The sequence below is a fragment of the Triturus cristatus genome, chromosome 4_1, assembly GCF_964204655.1.
Source record: "Triturus cristatus chromosome 4_1, aTriCri1.1, whole genome shotgun sequence".
NCBI classification, from domain to species: domain Eukaryota; kingdom Metazoa; phylum Chordata; class Amphibia; order Caudata; family Salamandridae; genus Triturus; species Triturus cristatus.
This window is the reverse complement of record NC_140585.1, coordinates 813299621-813323545: the sequence shown is the minus strand read 5'-3', so window position 1 is coordinate 813323545 and position 23925 is coordinate 813299621. Positions and strand designations below refer to the sequence as shown.

General features: G+C 50.9%; 1 protein-coding gene across 1 annotated transcript in view; it reads right to left on the bottom strand.

Annotated features, from left to right (window-relative positions):
• Positions 1-23925, bottom strand: part of CAND1 (cullin associated and neddylation dissociated 1) — a 346610-nt gene that overhangs the window by 48374 nt on the left and 274311 nt on the right. The window contains exons 12-13 of the mRNA XM_085653462.1: positions 1013-1182; positions 744-908 (exon numbers count right to left, since the gene is read on the bottom strand). Of these exons, the coding sequence (XP_085509588.1) occupies positions 744-908; positions 1013-1182 (335 nt within the window). The remainder of the gene's footprint in view (positions 1-743; positions 909-1012; positions 1183-23925) is intronic.

Here is a 23925-nt window from a genome sequence, read left to right as displayed (position 1 = left end):
ATTTCAGATACACACCCCACTTTTGACCCCTCAATCAAACAGCGACAAAACCAGTAATCAGATTTGTTACTTATAAAGACCCACCTTATACTGAATTTAGCATAAATCAAGTATATATCCAAATTCACAAAATATAGAAATTCATATCCGATTTATAAAATCCTCTGGAGACTGGTAGTAGACTGAGCAGTTACTGCACATCTTAACTACACTGAACCAATTTACTCAGGGCTTTCAAAGAAAGTCTAACTGCCTTAAGGGGCTTAGTGTCGGAAGTCTAATATGACTATTGGCCTCAAACTAAAAGGCCCCATTTGCAGAGCAATCACACTAGTTGCAGGCTACCAAAGGTTAGGATATCCTTCATGACAGTTTAGTAATCTGGTGTGTTTTTCTGTCTGACCCCGATCCACTCGTCTCAAAAACCTCAAACGTGCCTAAAGAGAAGGATGCATGACAAAATGGAGGATCAGGCTGATGGCACAGAGTTTATATCTTGCTAATAAGGCAACCTGCTGCTTGTCAAGCTCCTCGTCAACCTCCACAAATAAAACAGAAGTCCAAAATTTCAAACATGTTACCAAATCCCAATTCTTTGCAGAGTTGCCAAGTACTCACCAGCACTTAAAGGCAATTCACTATGAGATTAATACGACAGAGAACATCCATCACGTATTTGCTAATAATGTGAAAAATGTATCAACTTTTCTGTAAAGGCAAATTCGAAAATATTTTTGTTTTACCTTGATGTCGTAATGATCCTTTAAACCATCTTCCACATGGTTTAAAAATTCAAAGATGTCTAGTCTATCAAGGCAACTATCAAGTAGAGTGTACATGCATTCAAAAGCAGCCTTCCGAATGTCCAGGCCATCATCAACTGTGTGCTTAAAAGGCCCCATTTCAACCTGGTATAAATATGATAAAAAAGGAAGATCAGGGAATGAAACATTACAGATACACTCACAAAATCCAGTATAACTCTTAGAAAAGTAGTTAAAATGTTACTCACCTCCCTTATGAGTTCCTTTCGGACTTTTGTTTCATTGTACAGGTGAGGAAGAACAGAATCCAATAGGTCCCTAATTAATGAGGGTTTATTGTGGGCAGCAGAATTAAAAGTTACTAGTGCTACTCGTCTCACATTCAAGTCAGGATCTTCCAAAGTCTTTAGGAAATCACCTAAAAGAAGGAAACAGACAGGGATATTAATGCAAAAAGCAACAATTTGGTTCAATAAATCTTGTTTAGTAAAAACAAATGATTACAAAATTACAGGGATGGAATTGGGCAGTAATAACTTATCAAACTAGCCCAGATGTCAGTCAAAAAACTTAACTAAATACTGGTCTGTTGCATCTTCCTCACCATGTATGCGTGGAGAGCAGGAGAAGAGTAAAAGTGTAGGCAAAGATCCTTGACCAATTCATCAGTAGTGCATTGCCCATGGACTGTCGGCACCTGAAGGCAAAGTCTGGGCGTGTTGTGCTTCCATGAGTGGTGAACATGTCTATTTGCAGGGTGCCTCAATGTTGAAAGAACCTGTGAAGCACTGGAGGCTGGACTTCCCACTTATTGATTTGTTGATGAATCCTGCTGAGCAAGTCTGCAAAATTGTTGCCCACTCATGGAAGATGCTCCAAAAATAGTTGTATAGCGTAGCCGATTGCCCAAAGCCAGATCCCCTGTGCTAGTACCGAGAGCTGGGGAGAATGCATGCCACGTTGTTTCTGTATGTATTAAATGGGAGTCATGTTGTCAGTCTTGATGACTACTACCTTCCTTCAAGCATCCCGATTGAAGGCATTGAGGGCTAGGTAAATGGCAAGTAATTGATGTGGCAGCCCTCGTTTAGAAAGAGCTACAGCCCCTGTACAGTCATGTTGGTGAGAGGTGCACCCCAGCTTGTGGGAGGTGGTTATGGTCACCTGCGATATAGGATCTGAGAAAGGCCTGACCTCCAACAAGTTGTTACTGTCCCACCAAAGCAGAAAGAGGTGAGTAGTAGCCTTTACCAAACACTAAATCTTTCCAGTTACCCTTCTCCTGTAATGACTGTGCCAGAAGGCACAGTTGTGGGGGACCCATGTGGAGCCTGGCATGGGCTGCAATAGCGATGCAAGGTCCACAGTTCCTAGAAAGCGCATCATAGTTCTGATTGTGACTTGGAAACTGGGCTGAAAAAGAGGCAGCAGATGCTGAAATGACAATCTTTGCTGGTTAGGGTATGCGTTCCCTGTGAGTGCGTTCAGCACCGATCCCAGGATGGGTTGGATCTATTAAAAGACTAGGTGGGACTTTGTGATGTTTATGGTAAACCCCAGGTTGCGGAGCAGGGAAATTGCTGCTGGCTTGTGGGCTATGCAATGCTGCCTGCTGCCACTCTTGATCAGTCAACCTTCAAGTAAGTGAGAGTACGCGAGTGCAACCCTCCACCTCCCACATCCTCATCCTTCCGGATGTGTGGCCACCACTGCAAGGTACTTTGGGTACACCCTTGGAGCCATGATGAACCTGAAAGGAAGGACTGTGAATAGATTGTGATGTCCACCTACCACAAAGCGAAGTTACTGGCAATGAGCAGGGTGGATGTGTATGTGAAAGTAGGCATCCGTGAGGTCGAGCACCGTCATTGGCGGTGCGGGATCACCGTTTAGACATGGAAGCTCCTTTACTAGAGTAACATCTGCTCTTGCTTCTGTTACTCCTATGTGCATCTCAGGACCAGCCCTTGCCGCCCTGCTGATGGAAGATTTGCTGTTATCTTTAAGACTGCGGTTGGTCTCTGTTAAGGAAGCTGTTGCTTCTGAAAGGAATCTATAAAAGTTGGAGTGTGCTGGCACCAATAGACTTTGGAATCTCCATTCCATTTTTTATTATTTTCTCATGCATCTAATCAACCTGGGGGCCAAAGAGGTGCTCCCTAAAGAACAGGAGGTTGAGGAGATGCTGCTGGACCTGTGGCTTGAACCTGAAAATGCACAGCCAGGCATGTCAGACGATGCTGGTTTTGATGCCTCTACAGGCCGCACTCGCGGCATAAAGTGCACAAGGAATGATGGCATTCACAATAGCTTTTCCCGTAGACACTATTTCCTCTCCTCTCGTCCTGCACTCTTCTGGGAGATGTTTGACAACTCCTACATTTCCTCTAACTGGGCCCCATCATATCTGCAGAGCAGCCTAACAAAATTAGATATGTGCCATACTTCAGATGCACCTACAGCTACCATTTTGCCTGCTGCATTGATCATCTTCCTCCCTTTAAAAGGTGGCAGAACTTCGCCAGTAGAATGAGTGTAGACCCTTTCACTGGAAGTATCGACCACCAAGGAGTCTGAGGGAACCTGGCTTTTGATGTAGATATGGGAGCTAGGTAAAGGTTTATATTTTTTCTGAACCTTAGATGTCTATACTCTTGCTTTATCTGTAACTTTAAGTTCAAGTGGGCAGATTTAAGCATGCCCTTAAGCATGGGCAAGACTTGCACTGTCCATTCAGACTTTGAGGGGAAATGGGAATAGAGGGATTAGAGGCCAGGGAGAAGAGTCCGTTTAGGGGACATGAGAAATGCACAAGTTGCAGATGTTGCAATGGTCTGACCACAAGCATTTAGAGTTGCACTGGATGCAATGTTTCAAGGGTGTCTGTTTCATCATCCTCTTGAGATCTGCATTCTCCAGCGTCGAGGGAATACATGGGGAGAACCTGGCTACCTGTGCAGGTCATAGTGGTCTGCAGGTGCCCGGTGTAGTAATGCGGAGAGTCGGCAAAGTGAAGATATGTTTTCTGATATATTTGGTGTTGAAATCAAACCATGTGAGCCCAAAAACGTGTAGAACGCACAATGATCGTTGAGTCCTCACAGTCCGGACCTAATGGCAGAAAAAAGGAATCTAAGAAAAGCCAATACCAATGTACATTTTCCACTAAGGGAAGCATACATCACACCTTGTGACTTGAAAACTTCTTTGAACAAATACAAGTTGCAAACATCGTCCAACACTAGATGGTAGAGTGAGCTAATAAGGTAAACAGACCAGTTTTTATCTTCCCACCCTATAAGCAAGACAAATTAAAAAACAAAATCGTTAATCTTTGATCAATGCAGAGAAACTCGAATTTTTTTGCAGTAGTTAGCCATCATACAGATTCAGTTATTGTTTTCTGTGGAGTGGCTTTAAAAGTAGAGGAGTGCGTCAGACCTTCTTTCAAACAAACAGAAAGAAATGTAATTAATCATCATCACTGGAGCCGCAAGATTGTCTTTTACAGATCCGTTAGCACTCTTCAGCTTCAGAAGCAGTGGAGAGTACGAAGCAGAAAGTTTAACCTAGGTAATAAGACCCCAGCTTGCCCAAAAACCCTTAATGCAGTGATTAAGCTAGCCTGGATGTAAAATATGTCCTTGCTGCTTCTGTCAGTCGGGGAACGAATTAAGCAATTTCTGGTGACACACTTAAAGGAACCTGAGCCAATTAGGCTCCAGTGTTGTTCCTCGGTGTAGTAAGCACTCCAGGATACCAAAAGTGCTTTAAGAGTAGTTTATTAGTACAAATGATAATACCCAGTATGTTCCTCGGTATTCCCCTACCTGTGGCTAGCCCTGCACATTCTGATCTACAAGCATCAATATGAAGCTCAACTTTTTATCCAGAGAAATGTCACAGCCAGCAGTTGACAGAGCTAAGCAGAGTTCGCGACAAACAATAGCAAACAAAAACAAGCTGGTGAGGGAGCACAGCGCCACAATGTGCGGCATACAGATGATAATACTTGTCAAGTGGCAACGACGGGACCAATCAGGAAACGAGGCTTTATTTACCGCCGTTTAAAAAAATAATGGATTTTATTATGCTGTTTTTAAGATGCTGGTGAAAGGATATGAAATCATGGAATGGGTGGGAAGCTGCTCTAACTGTTAAGCGTGTGAGGCATTACAGTCTTCTAAAAACAAAACTGTATTCAGTTCTGCACGTCTTAAACATTGAATACGCATAAACCACACCCTTCTCCCCTCAGTTATTAGGTGCAAAAGCGTACAAGACGAGCAGGGCTACAGCAGGTGTTGTAAAAAGATGCGCTAGGTTTGGTTGCAGAAATTATGTCCTGTTAAAAGGATGTCTTGGAGTCTGGGGTGCCAGTAGGGCAGTCAAGTGAAAGCTAAGATTTGGGGTAAGATTAGGAAACGAAAATCCAGCTCTGGGGCAGACCAGACACAATGTTTTATGGTTCATGCTTTCATGAATGGTCTCATGAGAGGTCTCCGAATCTACACTTCGGTCTGGAGCTGTAACTGCTAAGGCATTCGCTACTTCAATTGTTTTTTCTTCAAGAAACGTAAAACCACCCTTTAGTGGGCAAAGAAATGTATCAATTGATTGCGAAAATAATGTGTTGTGGTAAACACAGCCTATTCCTGCCCCAGCACTTCCGGTTTTGTTTCTCCCAAATCCCCAGGTCCCATCTCCATCATGCAGACAGAGCTGATGGTGAGCGATTGTGGTGCTGAGGTGAGTGCTAGAGTTCGAGGCAGGTGAGGGGCTGGAGTTTGAAAGTGACATGGGTAGAGTGCTGCAGGGAAGTGGACCCCCAGCTTTTCTTCAACCCGTTCAGGGCCTAAACTTGATGCAGAATATGGCTGAAAGCTACTAAATTATTTGCAGCTGACCTTCCCTCTTCCTGGTAGACTGACCATTGGAAGCACTTTTTGAGTTCCGATTTTTCCTTTTACAGGTGACTTGTTTTCAGGCGTTACTCCCATTAAACTAAACAAAGTGGTATATGTCTAAAAGAATAAGTTACTTACCTTCGGTAACGCATTATCTGGTAGAGACAACATCTAGCTGCAGATTCCTTACCTTAGAATTTCCCAGACATCAGGCTGGAACCGGAACCTTTCACGTGAGCAGTATCCCTTGCGCACGCCGTTGGGTGATCCATTCGGTTACGCATGACGTCGTCGGCTAGGAAGTCGGAGTCACCTATGTAGGCGCCACCCAGGCGCGCGGACATCAGTACTTTTCACTTTTCCATGCCAGAAGCGAATAGCCATGAAGTGACTGACTTAAGTGTGTGCAATAATTAGGGCCCTGAAAAAGGGAGCAACCCTAGCCTTAACAAATAAGTCAGCAGAACGGGGAGGCATGGGTGGGTCTGTAAGGAATCTACAGCTAGATATTGCCATTACCGAAGCTAAGTAACTTGTTCATCTGACAGGCGTCTAGCAGCAGGTTCCTTACCTTAGAATGGATACCCAAGCCATACCCTCCTGGCGGTAGGCTGCAGACAAATTCCTCACACTAGGAAGTCCTTCAGGATCGAACGGGCAAAATGCCCGCTCTTGCGGGCCTGACTGTCCAGGCAGTAGTGCTTGGCAAACCTGTGCAAAGAAGCCCATGTTGCTGCCTGGGAGATGTCCAGGACTGGGATGCCCAGAGCCAAGGCCGTGGTTGCAGCCTTTCCCCTGATGGAATGGCCTCTCAATCCCTCAGGGGGCTGCTTCTTAGCCAAAGCATAGCAGATTGTTATGCAGAGAACGACCCAGTGAGAAATAGTCCTTTTCTGCACTGCTGGACTTTTCTTAGCCCGACGTGCCCCACAAATCCACCTGGAACTCTCTTGTGCGGTCAAGGCAGAATGACAATGCTCTTTTTCAAACCAAGTGGTGGAGACGCTCCTCTTCCTTAGAAGGATGAGGTGGAGCAAATAAGGTGTGTAGCGTGATAATTGACCCTGATGGAATGGGGTCACAACCTTTGGAAGAAATGAAGCATGGGTGCGAAGCACCACTTTATCTATGAAAGTCATCATGTAGTGTAGCTTACATGATAATGCCTGCAACTCATTGACCTTCTGGGCAGATGCTATTGCCACTAGAAAGGCTGTTTTGATGGTAAGCAACCGGAGGGGACAGTTGTGCAAAGGCTCGAAAGGAGCACACAAGAAAATAAGGACCAAATTGAGGTATCACCCTAGCAGGACAAAAGGAATAGGAGGAAACAAGTAACCAAGCCCTTTCAAGAAGCTATGCACAATTGGAGATTTAAACAGAGGGTTGGTCTGGCAGCCACAAAAAAGCAGACAGAACAGAAAGATAACCCTTAAAAGTTCCCAGGGCAGAGCCCTGCTGGGCAAGGGTAAGAATAAAAAGAACAATAGAGAGAAGCAGAAAGAGGATCAATAGACCTTTCAGTACAATATAATACAAAGTTTTGCCAATGGCAGGCATGTACCGTCCTAGTGGAGGGATGCCAGGCCGCCAAAATAATATTGCACACTTCAGGAGGAAGGTCAAAAGCTGCTGTTCATATCTCCATGCATGGAGGTAGAGGGATGACTGGTTCGGGTGGAGGACCCTCTCCTGCTGCTACAACAGAAGATCCTCTCGAAGGGGCAGGCTGATCGGAGGCTGGACACTCATTTTCAGAAGCTCTGGATACCAGACTCTCCATGCCCAGTCCAGAGCCACAAGAATTACTTGAGCCTGGTTATTCTTGATCTTTTTCAGAACTCTGGGCAGAAGTGGTATGGGCAGAAAGGCGTACAGTAGACCCGAGCTCCACTTGCGACGAAAAGCACCGCCTTGGAAACACCAGTGCGCAAAACCGCTGACATTGCGCATTCTCTTTGGAGGCGAACAGATCTAACTAAGGTTATCCCCACTGCTGAAAAAAACCTTGCGCCACCTCCAACTGGAGACGCCATTGATAATCAGCTAGGTATCGACGGCTGAGTTTGTCTGTCCTGGCATTCAGAGAACTTGCCAGGTGTTGAACCACCAGGGTTATGCCCTGCTATTTCAGTCATGTCCAGAGAGGCAGGGCCTCCTGGCAAAGGGCCCACGACCCCGCCAAGCTTGTTGCAATACTACATGGCGGTGGTGTGGTCTGTGAACACTTGCACTAACTTCCCCTCGACAGAGGGAAGAAATGTTTTCAATGCCAACCTAATCGCTGGAAGCTCCAACAAATTGATTTGAAGTCCTGACTGCCGGAGACCAGTGTCCCCTGATCTCCACCTCTCCCAGATGACTGTCGCAGTTCAACAACCTCCACTGCAGATCTCCCGCAGTTCCTTCTGAGATCTGGACCATGTCGGTGAGATTTCCCCTATGCTGAGCCCCCCCCCGGAACTTCAGGTCGCACTGCAGAGCCTGCATACACCACCTGGCATGCTTTACCAACAGGATGCATGAGGCCATGAGGCCCAACAGATCCAAAGTCAGCCTCTATCCTGGATTTCAGGGAGACTGAAACTTCCGAATCATAACCTGAATATCCTGGAGTCGCTGCTCGGGAGGATAGGCCCAAAACTGCACTTTGTCTCCAACAGCTCAGATGAAAGGGAGCATCTGAGGTGGTCTCAGATGTGACGTCGGCACGTTTATAGAGAACCCCAGTGAATTCAGGAGGCCCGCCTTAGTCGGAAGGTGGGAGACAACAGTCTGGGACGAAGAAGCCTTTAACAGCCATTCGTCGAGGTAGGGGGAAGACTGAAACCCATAACCTGCGCACATGAGCTGCCACCACCGCCATCACCCTGGTGAACACCCAAGGGGCGCCGGTTAGGTCGAAGGGGAGGATGGCAAACAAAGTGCTTGTGGCCCACCTTCAACCGCAAGTAATGTCTGTGGCCCTACAGAATAGGGATGTGAAAATACGCATCTTGCAGATCCAATGCTACCATCCAGTCTTCTTGGTCTAGCACAGACAAGACCTGAGCTAAAGTAAGCATCTTGAACTTCTCCTGGAGGAAGAGATTGATGGTCCGAAGATCTAAAATGGGCCGTAACCCTTTATTCTTCTTCGGAATCAGAAAGTAGCAGGAAGAACAGCCACCGACTACTTCTGAAACCAGGACCCTCTCTAGAGACTCCTTGGCAAGGAGAGCTGTAACTTCCTCTTGGAGTAACTTTAAATGTTCCTCTGCCAGCTGTTCTTAAAGTGGCGGAACTGGAGGAAGAAAAAAAATTAAAGGCAGAGAATAGCCCTCCTGAATGATTTGCAAGACCCACTTGTCCGATGTTATGGACGTCCGGTGGGCTAGATAATGATGGCTTCTCCCTCCCAATGGAGTGGTGTGATCTTGTAGAGTCAGACTAGAAGTGCTTGGAGGCTTCAGCTGCAGAGGGAAGGGTGGCTGTGACTTCTGGCTTCTGCCTCTAGGGCGAAATGAGCCACGTCCATGCAAAACTTGGGAAGTCTGCACAGGACGGTGGCTAGTTTAGGGCTGACTTAGCTGGAACTCCCTGTTGGGCCACGAAAGAGGCTTAAACTAGACTGGTCACAAGGTTATGAAAAGATGCCCAAGGTTCTGGCTGTAGGTCGAGAGTCCTTGAAACGCTCTAGGGATGAGTCTGCCTGCACTCCAAACAGACCGGATCCATCAAAGGGCATGTCCATCAAATTAGGGCCACAGTGCATGAAATCGCTTTGCCCAGCAAATCGGTTGTCTCACGTCCACACCTGATGGTTAATTTTCCTGCATCTCTCACGTCCTTAACTGCCTGGGCTTCCTGCGGGACTTGTGGCAGCACTTGCGCAACCGTCTCCTTGAGGGAATGGGCGAAACGGCCCAATAAGCATGCAGTATTCACCGTCCGCAATGCCAGGCTGGAGGAAGAAAACATCTCCCCAAGTGATTCCCACCTCTTGGATCACCTGTCCGGGGGGCGGATGGGAACGAGCCCTGTGAAGTTGAAGGCTTGCTCCACTAAGCTTTCAGGGGTGGTTTTTTGGCTGAGGAACTTTGCGTTGCACAGAGCAGGGTGATGGGAGCGTGCCACGGTCCTATTCACAGGAGCTCCTGTGCTAGGCTTAGACTACGTGCCTAGTAGGACATCCGTCAGTGCTTCATTAAAGGGCGGTAGGGGTTAAGAGGTGGAAGCCCTAGGCTTAAGCACTTCGGTCAGGAGATTAGTCCTGACCTGCACAGAGGGCAACTCCAGTCCAAGGACCTCAGCTACCTTCCTTACCACCATGGCGTTAAACGCCCCCTCCTCCGTAGCCACAGTTGGCGAAGAGAGCATGCCCATATATGGGGATGAGCAGTCCACTGGCTTTCCCAAGGTCCTCATACCAGTCCATCTGCCCTTCAGACACATCCTGGTGTTTTAAAGGGTCCATAGACCCTTTCCAATCCTCTCTCGTGCATGGCGACAACATAGAACCCCTGGGCTCTACCAGCGCCGAAATCTGTGCCAAACAACGCTATTCAGACTCAGTATCAGGGATGAGGATGGGGATGGAACCGCCGGTGGGCGCCAGCTCCGAAGTCACTGACTGCAGGCCAGACGCTGGGGAAGGTCGGCATGACCAGCGCACTGCCTCGTTGAACTCTTAATTCTCTCTAGCTCCCAGAAAAGGAGGGAGGCGCGAAGTTGACCCTGGGTCGGGCTCTGCAGAACCCTGCCTAGAGCGTCAGTGCTCTTTACCTCAATCGTCGATGGAGGACAGACAAGGCGAAGATGATGTCCACTTGAACGTCTTATTGTGCCTCTTCCCAGAGGACCTTGAGTGGGATGAAGAGGACTTAGGTCTCTGGGAGTGGTCCCACAACCTCTTCCTCGATCGGGACCAGGATCTCCGCGGAGTGTCGCTGGCCTGTGTTGAATGCCGGGCTTTGAGGAGCTTCAAAGCTCGCTCCCTTAACGTCTTTGGAGCCACGGCCAGACAATCCGAGCACGACTTAGAGTCGTGGTCAAGCTCGGGAAACCAAAGGCAGACTAGGTGGGGATCGGTAAGTGACATGGTGTGTAGAGAAGCACCACACGGTGAGAACCCTGTCTCCCTCGAAGACATCCCTCGCACACTATATTGAAAAAAAATCAGAAGTCGACAAAGTCGAAAAAGGCCTATCAAAAAGCGACAGAGGGGTAAGCTATTCTCGGGCTGGCGCTTAACTGGCACGGAAAGAAAAGAACTGACATCCGCGCGCCTGGGTGGTGCCTATATAGGTGACCACGACGTCATAAGTGATGCTAATGACGTCACGCAGAGCCGAATGGAGCCACCCAATGGCGCGTGCAAGGGGTACTGCTCATGCAAATGTTTCCAGATCCAGCCTGGGAAATTCTGAGGTAAGGAATCTGCAGCTAGAAGTTTCTATCAGATACAAGAAGTCCGTGATATCAGTCACCTGAGCATATCTTCTATTTTTTGTCCAAAGAACCAGGAGTCGACAGCATTTTGGAAGGGCACACTCTACCGACATTAATTCGTTCCTTTTCCAGGACTGTCACATTAAACTGCAGACTTTAACATTGCTTCTTATACCAGCCCCGTACTCCACAGAGTGAGTCAGCTCCTCCCACGACTATTAGTTGCCGGGAACAGCAAAGTGTACATGTGTTTTTAAGAAAAGGTGTGTGAGCCGCACCGTGCTAAACAAAAGAAAGGCACAGCCCCCATATTTAAGGATAAAGCGCAGCATGCTGCGCTGGAAATGCTCTGTCAAAGTAAAATAAAGTGAGACATGCCACGCTGGAAGTGCTCCTTATTAATGGAAAGGAAAATGCTACTTACCACAGTATGCATCTGTTCTTGGCATCTAGTGTTGGGTCCGGATGTTTGCACTTTGTTTTTCTTTGAAGAAGTCTTTCCAGTCACGAGGTAGGTGACTCCTCCTTTCGGTGATAGTGCGCATGGGAATCGACTCCATTCTTAGATTGCTTTTCCGTAGAGGGTGATGATGGAGTTAGTAGGAGCAGTAAATAGAGATGTCCATGTATATTGTATCTAAGTAAGATAGTACTGCAACAGGTATAGGTACCCGGGGAGGCAGGTGGGCGCATGTGACTCTACATGTCAGGAACAGATGCATACTGTGGTAAGTAGCCTTTGCCGTTCGAGGCATGTGAGCTGTAGATCACATGCTGTGCATAGGCTATATAGCAGTTATATTCCAAAGCGATAGCTAACCTGCAGCTGTTGCAGCCGTTTGAAAGTGTGTATGGAAAACTGCTTGGCCCACTCTAGCTTGCTGTCTAGCTAAGACATCTACACAATAGTGTTTTGTAAATGTGTGTGGTGTAGACCATGTTGCAGATTTGCAAATATCATCTATGGGTATATTTCCTAAAAATGCCATAGAGGCCCCTAGTTTGCAAGTGGAGTGCGCTCAAAGGGGGATTGTTTTTTTTGATAAACACATTTTTATTGTGTTTTGCGGCATAGAGAACAGTATCAGGAATGACATACAGCAGTGCATTGAACAAGGCATCAGTAACTTCAATCGGGGAAGCAGCAATAAACAATTACAAAGACCCTCCCACCCTCCCCCATCCTCCGTTCCCACCCTTCAAACCAGGCCCCCCAGCCATTTCCCCCATATCTTGCGGAATTTTTTGGGGCAACCCCGTGCAGCATACAACGACCGCTCTTGGGCCGCACACCAATCCACCCCTTTACTCCAGGTAGCCACTCTGGGCGGGTCCGGCTGTGACCACACTGCTGCTATATCTCTCTTAGCCACCATAAGGGCGGTGGTGAGGAAGTACTTCTCATTACGGGACCCGTCCATCCCGTCCATGATGCCCAGCAGGGCCATTCTAGGCTCGTGGGGAACCTCCTATCCCAGGACCTCTGCCAGCTCGGCTTCGATCGCTGCCCAGTAGCCTGCGAGACGGGAACAAGACCACACCATGTGGAAAAAGTCTGCCGGAGCCACCCCACAATGAGTGCAGGAGGCGTCCACACGGAGGCCTGCCCGATACAGGCGGTCCGGAGTCAGATAGGCGGTGTGGAGGTAATAAATTTGGATGAGCCGCAGCCTAGCGGAGGTGGTAAGCGACCGAGGGCCCATAAGGGCGTCCCTCCAGTCTGCCTCATCCAGGGGTCCCACCCAGGCCTCCCAGCGCTGTTTGAGCCCGCTCCAGTCCACCGGGGTATTATTAATCAGGGATATATAAATGCGGGATATACCCCCCTTCCCCAGATACCCCAACATCACCTGAGCCTCAGGTGGGCTATGGGAAGGCAGTCTGAAGTCTAGAGGGACGTGAGCCCGGACCGCGTGGCGCAATTGAAGGTAGCGGTAGAATTGGGAGGACTGCAGCGAGAAGCGGGTCTGAAGCTCCTGGAAGGAACACATGCGGCTCCCACGCCATAGATCGCCCAGACAGGAGATACCAAGAAGATCCCACTGCCGAAAGCCCGCTAGTCCCACCACCTCCCGCAGCCATGTCCCGTGCCAAAGCGGAGTGAGTTGCGTTGACGCTCCCGACCATCTAGTGTGCCGCAGGGCCGCGCGCCACGCGAGAAAGGGAGCCCGCACGACGTCGGGGAGTGATAGGGGGACCGTTGTGCCATAGAGCATGTTCTGGATGGAGGAGAACCCGAGGCGGTGCACCGTGAGTCGGTAAGCCGGGTCGCCCTGGCCTCCCGAGAACCAGTCATGGATCACCAGCAGCTGGGTGGCCAGATAGTATAGATAGAGGTTGGTCATGCTCAGGCCGCCGTCATAGGAGGGGACCCTGCATCGGTCCAAGGCCAGCCGAGTCCTACCGCCGCCCCAGAGGAATTTAGTCACCATTTTATCCAGGTCTCGGAACCACGGGCGCGGAAAAGGGCACGGAGTATTTTGTAGCATGTAAAGAAACTTGGGGAGGATCATCATCTTGTATAGAGCTACTCTCCCCAGCGGATTCAATGGGAGGGACTGCCACCGAAGCATATCTGACCTGGTTTTGTTGACTACTGGAGCCACATTGAGGGCCCAGCAGAGTTCCGGAAGGAGGGTGACCCAGATCCCCAGGTACTTAAAGGAGAGTCTCCGGAGGGGAATGTCCGACTGCCAGTCGAAACATTCCCGCGACGGGTGTAGCGGGACTAGAACGGATTTTTTGGGGTTCAGATGAAGACCCCGACGCTTGGCCAAACCGATGGAGGATCCGGCGGACCCGGGGTCCCGAGGTCGCTGGGTCCGAAAGATAGAGGAGGACATCGTCCGCGTATAGGGCAATCTTGTCGGGGGCCACATCTGGCCATTCCCATCCGCGGAGAACGGAATCCGCGCGAATCAGCACCGCCAGAGGTTCCATCGCCAGAGCGAAAAGGAGGGGCGAGAGCGGACAACCCTGGCGCGTCCCCCGACCTATGGGAAACGGGCGAGATAGCGCCCCATTGACCAACACACGGGCCCGCGGGTGCGCATAGAGGACCATTACCATGGCACGGAACCGGGGACCGAAGCCCATACGCTCCAGGACATCACCTAAGTACGCCCATCCCACGGAATCGAAGGCCTTTTCAAAATCGACCAAGAGGAGGGCCAGATAGGGGGAAAGGCGGCCGCGGTGCGCCATCGCGAGGTGGAGGCGCCGCAGGCAGTGTCTGGTCCCCCGCTCCGGCATAAAGCCACACTGATCAGGGTGGACCAGGGAGGCGAGCGATGGGCGTAACCGCTGTGCCAGGACCGTGGCGTAGATTTTGAGTTCGGTGTTAATAAGGGATATCGGCCGGTAGTCGGAGCAGGACCGCGAGGGAGGCTGTGTCTTGGGGAGGGCAACTATGGTTGCTGTGTCTGTTTCGGGCCGGAACGAACCCGCCTCCACCACGGCCGCAAAGAGGTCCCGAAGCCTCGGGGCCAGAGTCTCACGATAGTGAGCGTAGTACTCCTGGGGGAACCCGTTGGGTCCCGGGGTCTTCCCAGGTGCCAGGCGGCCGATCGCCTCCTCAATCTCCTGCAACTCGATCGGCGAATCAAGGGTCTCAGACACCTCAGGCTGCAGCCGCGCAAGCGTCGCCCCGCTTGTCCCCAGCAACTCCTCCAGGGAGAGCGCGGACGGACGGAGACGGTACAGCTGGGAATAATAATCAGCGAATGCTTGGGCTATCGCCACCGAGACCGTGTGGACGCCACCCGCGGGATCCGCGATGGCTGGAATGATCCTGCCCGCCCGGGGATAGGTCGCCAGGCAGTGGAGAAGAGTGCCGTTTTTGTCTCCCCAACCGTACACCCGGGCCACCGAGGAGCGCCATAGGATCTTCGCCGCCTCCAGGGAGTGTAGGCGAATCTCTTCCCGTAGGAAGGCCAAGCGACGAGACCGTGCGGCATCATCTAAGTCCCCCAGACTACGCTCCAGTTCTAAGGCTTGGGCCTCACATTCCGCGAGCTTCTGGGATTGAGCCCGTCGCTGGCGTTGCAGATGCCCTTTAGCGGCGCCCCGAACAGTCGCCTTGCCGGCCTCCCACAGGACGGCGGGGGAGATGACGGAGCCCTCATTATTAGAGTAGTAGTCGGCTATCTCGCCCCCGACCGCCCTCCGAAAAGCCTTGTCGTGGAGGAACCAGGCGTTCAGGCGCCATATCGGACGGGCAGAGAGGGGGGGGGGGGCCGAGAGCGAGGAGCACTGGCGAGTGGTCCGAAAGGCCCCTCGGGAGAATGCGTACGTCCCGCACCCCCGCGCAATCGGTGGAGGGCATGAAGATGAGGTCAATCCGGGCATGAGAGTGATGGGCCGCCGACGTGTGGGTGTATTGGCGCGTCTGCGGGTGCCAGATCCTCCAGACATCGCAGAGGCCCTGTGATTCCGCCCAAGATGAGAGCTGTTTTGCACGGGCGACGCGGGTCAAGGAGACCGGACCCGTCGAGTCCAGGTGGGGCGAGTAGACAGCGTTGAAGTCCCCGCCGAGAATGAGGGCACCCGCAGGGAGTGTCGGGAGGATACCCGCTGCGTGGGAGAGGGCCGACGGCAGGAGGGACGGCGCCGCGTAGAGGGACATCAAGGTAAGGGGTCGCCCCTCCAGAGTTCCACATACCACCACTACCATACCCTGGGGGTCTAAAAGCACCCGAGTCAGGACAAAGGGGAAGGACTTGCGAAGCAATATGGCCACCCCCCGGGATCCCCGAGCAAAACCTGAATGCCATACCCTGTCATAACCGTAACGGCCAAGGAAGGGGCAGTTGTTACCCAACAGGTGAGTCTCCTGGAGGAGGAGCACATCCATCTCGGCACGTTGTGCATATTTGAGGACCGCCATGCGTTTGAAACGGTCCAGAAGACCGTTGACGTTCCAGGAAAGTATGCGCATGGCGGCCCTAGGGATAGGTGGGTCAGCCATAGTCGAGGACAGAAGAGGGGGGCCAGTGGAGGCGCGTCTGAGCAGGCTCCTAGAGAGGGAGGACAGCGGAGCATCGGGTGAGAGAGCAGGACAAACAGTACATGATACCTTAGCACAACAGATAAGAGGGAGTCATCTCCCACCAACAAAATCCCCCCCAACGAGGAAGAAACAACCCCAAACCAACCCCAACCCCCCACCCCCCACCCTATACTTCGAAAACGGAAGCATCTGTCGCCCGAACCAAATGGAAGAACCACCAAACTAAAACGCTTGGGCTTGAGCGCTAGTGGACCCCTAAGACATCGAAAGTCAAGCCTGATTTACCTGCCCTGGCCCTGAGCAACACTGACAACGGAGCAATCCACCCCCGCCCAGGCACTTCCCACCCCCCCCCCTCCCCAAAAAGAGGCAAAGAGAGTCAAATGTTAGGGCTGCGAGAAAGGTCCGAAGTGTCCACCAACTCAACCGGGTGGTTTGCAGGGCCTGTGAGCCGAGGTGATGCGGACCGCCGCCCATCCGCCACGGGACTGGCATGTGCGGCCGAGGAGGCAGAGGAGGTTCTCGATCCCCGGCGTAGCCGGCCCCCAGAGCGCGTGGTGATCGCCTCCCCCGTTGTGCGCTCCCGGGGTAATGTACGATGCCGCTGACGGGTCTTCAATGTCCGGGGTCTCCCCAGCCTCCCCCGCGCACCCGGAGGCGATCCGCGCCCAGAGCGCTGCAGGGGGTGCTCCTCCGTCAACCAGGACCAGGCCGCCCGCGGTGTATCGAAGAAGAGAGTCTTTTGCTGGAAGACGACCCGGAGGCGGGCCGGGAACTGGAGCTGGTACTGGAGTCCCAGGGAGCGCAGCTTTTGTTTCACTTCAGTGTAGGAGCGACGCAGCTCTTGGACTTCGCGGGTGTAGTCCGGGAATACCATGATTTTGTGGTTCTGATAGTGGAGGGCATCCGTGCGCCGGGCTTCGCGGAGAATGGCATCTCGGTCACGGAAGTTTAGGAGCTTGAGGATGAACGTCCGGGGCGGTGCCCCTGGGGGCCAGGGAGCGGTGGGCTCTCTCCACCACGAACGAAGCCGACAGGCTGTCCGCCGGCATCCAGGACCGGAACCAGCGCTCCATGAAGTCGTCCGCCCGGCCCGATTCAACTCCCTCCGGGAATCCCACTAAGCGCAGGTTGCTGCGCCGAGCGCGGTTTTCCGCATCCTCGACCCGGCGGTGTAACTCCTTAGAGTGGGTGGTCAGCTCCCGAACCTGATCCTGCAGATGGCGGATGTCGTCCTCCGCCGTGGATATCCGGGACTCGGCTTCCGAAATGCGGGTGGTGGCATTCCTCAGATCCTGCCGGAGAAGAGCGACGTCCACTTTGACCTCTCCCACCATGCCCTCGAGTGAGGCGCGGGACGAGTTGATGGCCTTTAGGATGGCAGCTAGGTCTGCAGCGGGGGCCGGGACCTGTTCGCCCGTGGGGCCGGGCCCCTTGTCGGAGGTCGTGAATTTGTCCATCCTGGTTTGGGTGGCTCCGGACGCCGGCTTGGCAGCCCTGTCTTTACCCATTTCTGGGGCGGCCGTCAGCGGAGGAGGGCAACGGGCTGGCGATACACTTGCGGGACCGTAACGGGCAGTCGGGCCATCGCGGGACCAGCAGGAGGCCCGTCCGGGAGGTCCCGCGGCTGGAAACGGCTGGGTAGCACCCGCCTCAACGGTCAAGCCCTGCCGGGCATCTCAGGAGGACTCAACCCCTAGCCGCAGGGGCGTCCGCAGGCGAGGTCCAGAAATGTAGTTCCCAGTTCCAGGCCACTGGCCCGCCACTCGGGGGGCCCCCCAGCCGGTAGTCGCAAGGCCGCACCTCCGTCACAGCCCACTTCCCCAAGGGGACAGTTCGCCAGGTCCGTCTCCCCGCAGTCCCCAGGGGGGGGCACGGTGCCACTCGTCGGGGTCCTCAGCCGGGAGCCCAAGCGATGGAGAGGGGGGGGGAAGAGGGGGGGGGACAGTACACAGACCCCCCGGCCGCCGGTATGCGGCCCGAATCAGGGAGGGCCCCCCCGCACCTGGAGTCCGCAGTCAGTCTGAGGCCGATGGAGCCGGTTCCACGCTGCAGGCAGGAGGAGAAGGGAGGGAGAAAAGGGGGGGGCTGGGGGCCCGGGCCCCCCGGCCGCCGACACACGGCCCGATGGGGGGGGGGACTCCCCTGCACAGCCAACCCCACAGTCGCCCCGGTGAAGCGGTCGCAGCCAGCCGCACTCACCGCCAGATTTGCCGCGTTGTGCCGCTTGGGGGGGGTCTGCTCCAGCATTCCCGGGGCTCCGGACAGCATCAGCGGATCAGGGTAGCACCCGGGCAGCGCCAGCAGCACCCGCGGCAGCCCCGCGGCCACTGCGTCGTCCGCTCCAGCTGGATCAGGCCTGCGCCCCTCGTGGGCGCCGCGGGCTAAAGTTCTCAGCTCGCCCGAGCCGCGGCTCCACAGCCGCCACCTGCCGCCGTCGGTCTGGTTCCACGACGGCTAGCGATGCCCCCAATGCCCGCAGCGCCCCAGGATTCGATGTGAGGCAGCAGGGCAGCTTCACAGACCCCCGCACTCCGAACGAGCCGGCCAGGGCAGTTCAGGAGAGGAGTCCGCAGGATTTGCGGGGACCGATGCCGGGAGCCTCAGTGGAAGGCGTCCATTACGGTCAGGCGCCACCTCCAAAGGGGGATTGTTAATGTGTGTTTTGCTTTAATATAGCATGTATGAATGCACTAGACTATCCACTGTGCAATTCCTGATTTTAAAATAGGATTGCCTTTATGTGGTGGAGCAAAAGCAACCAATAGTTGCTTGGTCTTACATAAAGGTTTTGTCCTTTCAATGTAGTAGAGTAATGCCCTTTTCACATCTCAGGTGTGTAGAGCACGTTCTGCCACAGAATCTGGTTGTGGGAACAACACAGGTAACTCAATAGATTGGTTGATGTGAAAGGCAGAAATGACTTTAGGTAGGAACTTTGGGTTGGTCCAAAGAATCACTTTATTTTGGTGTATTTGTAAAAAAATAAAAAAAAGGGTCTTCTATGGTTAGAGCCTGACGCTCACCCACTCTCCTCAGCGATGTGATGGCTATGAGGAAAGCTACCTTCCAAGTGAGAAATTGCAGTTCACATCTATGCAATGGCTCAAAAGGTGGACCCATTAGTCTGATAAGGACAATGTTCAGATTCCACACTGGTGCAGGTGGAAGTCGTGGGGGAATGATTCTTTTAAGTCCTTCCATAAATGCTTTAAGAGCAGGCACTCGAAAAAATGTTGTCTATTCTGTAGATATGCAGCTATTGCAGCAATATGCAAGTGTATGGATGGGTACGCTAAATTGCTACGCTGTAGATGTAATAGATAGCAAATTATGCTTTGTATTGAAGCATCAAGCGGGTTGATTTGATTGTAATTACAGTATATCACAAACCTCTACCACTTTGCTGCATAGCATGCTCTTGTGGTAGGGCGCCTAGCCTCTTTGGTGATATTCATGCAGTCTGGCGGAAGATTGAGGTAGCCAAATTAAGATTTCAGGTGCCAGATCGCAAGGTTGAGATGACTGGGATTGGGATGTCTTATTTCTCCACGGCTCTGAGTGAGAAGATTGGTAGTAAGAAGTAGTTTTTGGTGAGGAACTACTGATAACTCCAACAGGGTTGTTAACCAGGGTTGACGGGCCCATGTGGGAGCAACTAGGATTAGAGTCAGGACTGCTGTCTGAGCTTCCGAACCACTAATGGAATGAGTGGGAGAGGCGGAAAAGCGTAGGCAAATATCTATGACCAATTCATCCATAGTGCATTGCCTTTGGACAATGGGTGTGGATACCTGGATGCGAAGTTTGGGCATTTTGCGTTTAGGTGTGTGGCGACCAGATCCATCTCTGGGAAGCCCCACATATAAAAGAATGGGAGGAGAACCTGAGGGTGGAGTTCCCATTCGTGGATCCGTTGTCGTTGACGACTAAGCAGATCTGCAATCTGGTTGTTTACTCCTGGAAGGTGTTCTGCAGATGGTCTGAGCTAGTTGTGGCAGCTGAAGAGTGTGTCCCTCCTGTTTTTAAGTCTCGCCTGACCCAGCGCATGCGCTGGTCTGGCGAGACTTGAGAGGGCTCCAAAAAGTGCTACCAGGCCAGCCTAGAGCTACAGTGCAGGTGCGCGCGCCGCCCTTTACCGCGATTACTTTCACTTTCGCGGCCGCACGGCCGCTTTGATGTTTGATCGCGATCACTTTCTCGGCCGCACGGCTGCTTGGCATAGCCAATAGGTCTCGCTTTTGGGACCTTATAAGTATTTAGTTATGCAACTGTTGCATGGCTAAACACTTATAAGGTCCCAAAGGCGAGACCTATTGGCTATGCCAATGCTTGTTGTATGTGGTACATTGCGGTCATGTCTGTAGGAATTGGGACAGCTTAGCCTACTAGAAAATCGCTAGCAGCTCGAGATGGTTTATGTGGAGCTGCTTTTGTTGCATAGTCCACATGCCCTGAATATTATGTTTTTGGAGATGAGCTTCCCAGCCAGAGAGCGATGCATCTGTTGTGAGTACTATCTGTGGAACCGGGTTGATGAAGGGCTGCCCTTTTTAAAGGTTTTGTGTATTCCACCACTGCAGAGAGCGATGGGTGCGGTCGTCCACCAACACTAGATCTGATAATCTAGCCTGGTTCCATTGACATGCTAAGCATTCCTGTATTGGACGCAGTTGACGTCTTCTGTAAGGTACGATTAGGATGCAAGACGCCATCATTCCTAGTAACTGCATGAACACTCGAGCTGGTAATGAGTGTTGGGGCCGAAACTGAGAGATTAGAGTCTGCATGTTGCGGATTCTGGCTGGGTTGTGACACGCTAGAGCTTTTTGAGTGTTTATTGTGGCTCCGAGATACACTTGTATGTTGTATGGTTGTAGATGAGACTTGGTCAGGGTTATGGTGAACCCAAGTTCGTGGAGTAGTTTGAGTGTGGCGTAGGCAGCTTTGTTGCGAGTTGGCTTTTATGAGCCAGTCGTCTAGGTATGGGAAAACGTCAAAGTGCTGTCTTCTTATATGTACTGCGACTACTGCTAAGCACTTTGTGAAAACCCTGGGTGCGGTAGTTACTCCGAATGGGAGGACCTTGAATTGAAATGGGAGCACTTGCTGGAGTGTGACCATGTGAAAGTGGTCCGACTGAATGTACAGATTTAGTTCTCTGAGGTCTAGTATCGGCCTGAGAGAACCGTCTTTTTGGGGAATTAAGAAATACAGGGAGTATACCCCGGTCCCTTGGTATTGTAGGGGCCTGGCTCTATAGCATGTTTTTCCAACAGAGAGAGAACCTCCTGCCTGAGGAGGGTAATATGTTCTTGTGACATTGTATGTGATCTTGGAGGAATATTTGGGGGAATGTCAGTAAGCGCTAGGCAGTAACCATACTGGATAATTTGTAGTACCCACTTGTCTGAGGTTATTGAATTCCAGACAGGTAGGAATTGACAGACGTGTCCCCCGACAGGGGTGGAATGATCGGGGTAACGGAAGGAAGTCACAGTTTGTTTGCAGGGGAACTACTGAACGGATTTACACCAAATCACAAAATGGGCTCTTTCGGGACCAAGAGCTATCTCAATTCTGTCCAGCAGTTCGAGCCTTAGTCGTGTCTAAAATCTCTCTGAGAATTGACGTGGGAAACGCACATTTATTGACCCCTCTTTTGATGGGCCCCTGCTTGAAGGATCGACCCGAAACGTTCCCTGCACAACTAGAAACAGGAGGTCAATTGCTATGAAAACGTTTGTGATGATTTGCCAAAAAACACCAAAGTTATAGGCAAGTCTAATATGTGTCAACCCTGGCACCATTGCATGACTGCCGGGGACGCAGGAGGATGAATCTGCAGCACTACACGCTACTGATAGATGCTTATAGGGTAAGGATAAGTTGGTTACCTGTAATCCTAGTCCTCTTTCAAGGGAATACTCAAAGTCACAAGCATTCAATAGTCCCCACCCACGCATAGGGACCCCGGAGCACCTATCAAATAGGACACACACTTACCTGTCAAAATGCAGCCTACATAAATATAGGCTAAGAAAATGCCCAAATTGAATTGATTTTTTTCATTTAAAATAAACCATATACATTTAACATTTCTAATATAGAGAACATGAACACTTCCAAGTGTAAATATATAGCCTTTATTTGTAAGGAAGACGGCAAGGAAGTGAAAAATCATTGTTAACCCATAGGCTGCATTGAAAGCACAGAGAACAACTTCAACAGTGCCTTTAAGAGCTCCAGGACCACCTGCATCCCATCATGCTCCACAGGTGACAGTTAGGTCAGGACTTTTTTACGGTGACAAGAAGAAAAAAAAACATTCAGAAGATAAACCATAGCCTAGCTGCTGCAAAAATGTATTCGTCAGGGGAGGAGGGAGGGTTGCTTATTACTTTGATGAATATTACCCTGGAAGAGAACTAGGATTACAGGCAAGTAACTTATTCTTTTCCAGTGGATACTCATCAATAGTCATAAGCATGGAATAGCCTATCCCCAAACTCTGCGGATGAATACAAGACAGTTTCTAACAGCTAATAATACATCAACCAAACAGATTTTTAAGTGAAGCCTGCCCTACTTGGGCATCTGCTTGAGTGTCTGAGTCCAGGCAATAATGGCGAGCGAATGTTCCAGCCTTGCAGATTTCTGCAATGGGTACATTTGTTTTTTTGTTTCATAGTTTTATTTGGCGTGAACTTGATCGGAAGTTATCAGAGCACTTTACATGAGATCTAGTTGTGTTACACAAGGACACATTCATTTTTGTTAGGCACGGGGAGATTAAGTGATTTGCTCAGAATCACAGGATGTTCAGCGTCATTGCCGAGACTCGTACCTGCTCCACCAGATTTGAGATCGACTGCTCTAGCCAGTAGGCTACATCCTCTCCCCATTTCTGAGCAGAGCAGCAGTGGCTTCCTTACCCATTCTTAGAGTGGGCTCTAGGTCGACAAGGGAGGCTTTTGTTGGCTAATTGGTAAGTGAGAGCTATGCAAGAGACTACACACGTAGAGATAGATTGCTTGGAGGAAGATAAACCAGTAGATGGACCATAGTTAATAAACAAGTGGTCAGAGCGTCTGATCTCCTTAGTTTTTTCAAGGTAAAACTTAAGAACCCTTTTCAGATCTAGGGACTGCAAAGCCCTTTCTGGTGGTGTGAAAGGGTTGGGAAACAAAGGTGGGAGAGTAATGGTCTGATGGATGTGAAAATCAGAAACGATCGCAGGAAAAAAACTAGGATGTGTTCTCATGAGCACCCTGCTTGAATGAAAAATCAGTTAAGGTGTTTTTGTGCAAACAGCCTGGATTTCGTTGACTCTGCGCAGTGAAGTGATAGCCACTAGGAAAGCGGTCTTACAGATAAGGGTATTAATTTGGAGAGAAACACATTAAGCTCCCATGAGGGAGAGGGTGACCTTACAGGTGAGCAAACCTTTTTTAAACCCTCTAGGAAGGCTTTGACTACAGGCATTTGGAACATGGAAACCTGTGAGTGACACTTTCTGTTGGTAGTAATCGCCACAAGATGTACCTTTATGGATGTAAACTGCAGACTACACTTGGCTAGGTGTAACACGTAAGGTAGGAACAACTGTTCTTGAACTAGAATCCGATGACGACCATTGTGGACAAAACACATATAGAAATGATTCCATTTGAAAGCATACAATTTCCTGCTAGAAGGTCTTCTAGACTTTCATGATGTCCATACAGACTTGTGGAATGCCTCAGTATCCATATTGCATGAATTCCGGAGCCACGCCGTCAAGCTCAGAGGGGAAAGGATGGGGTGGAAGATTTTC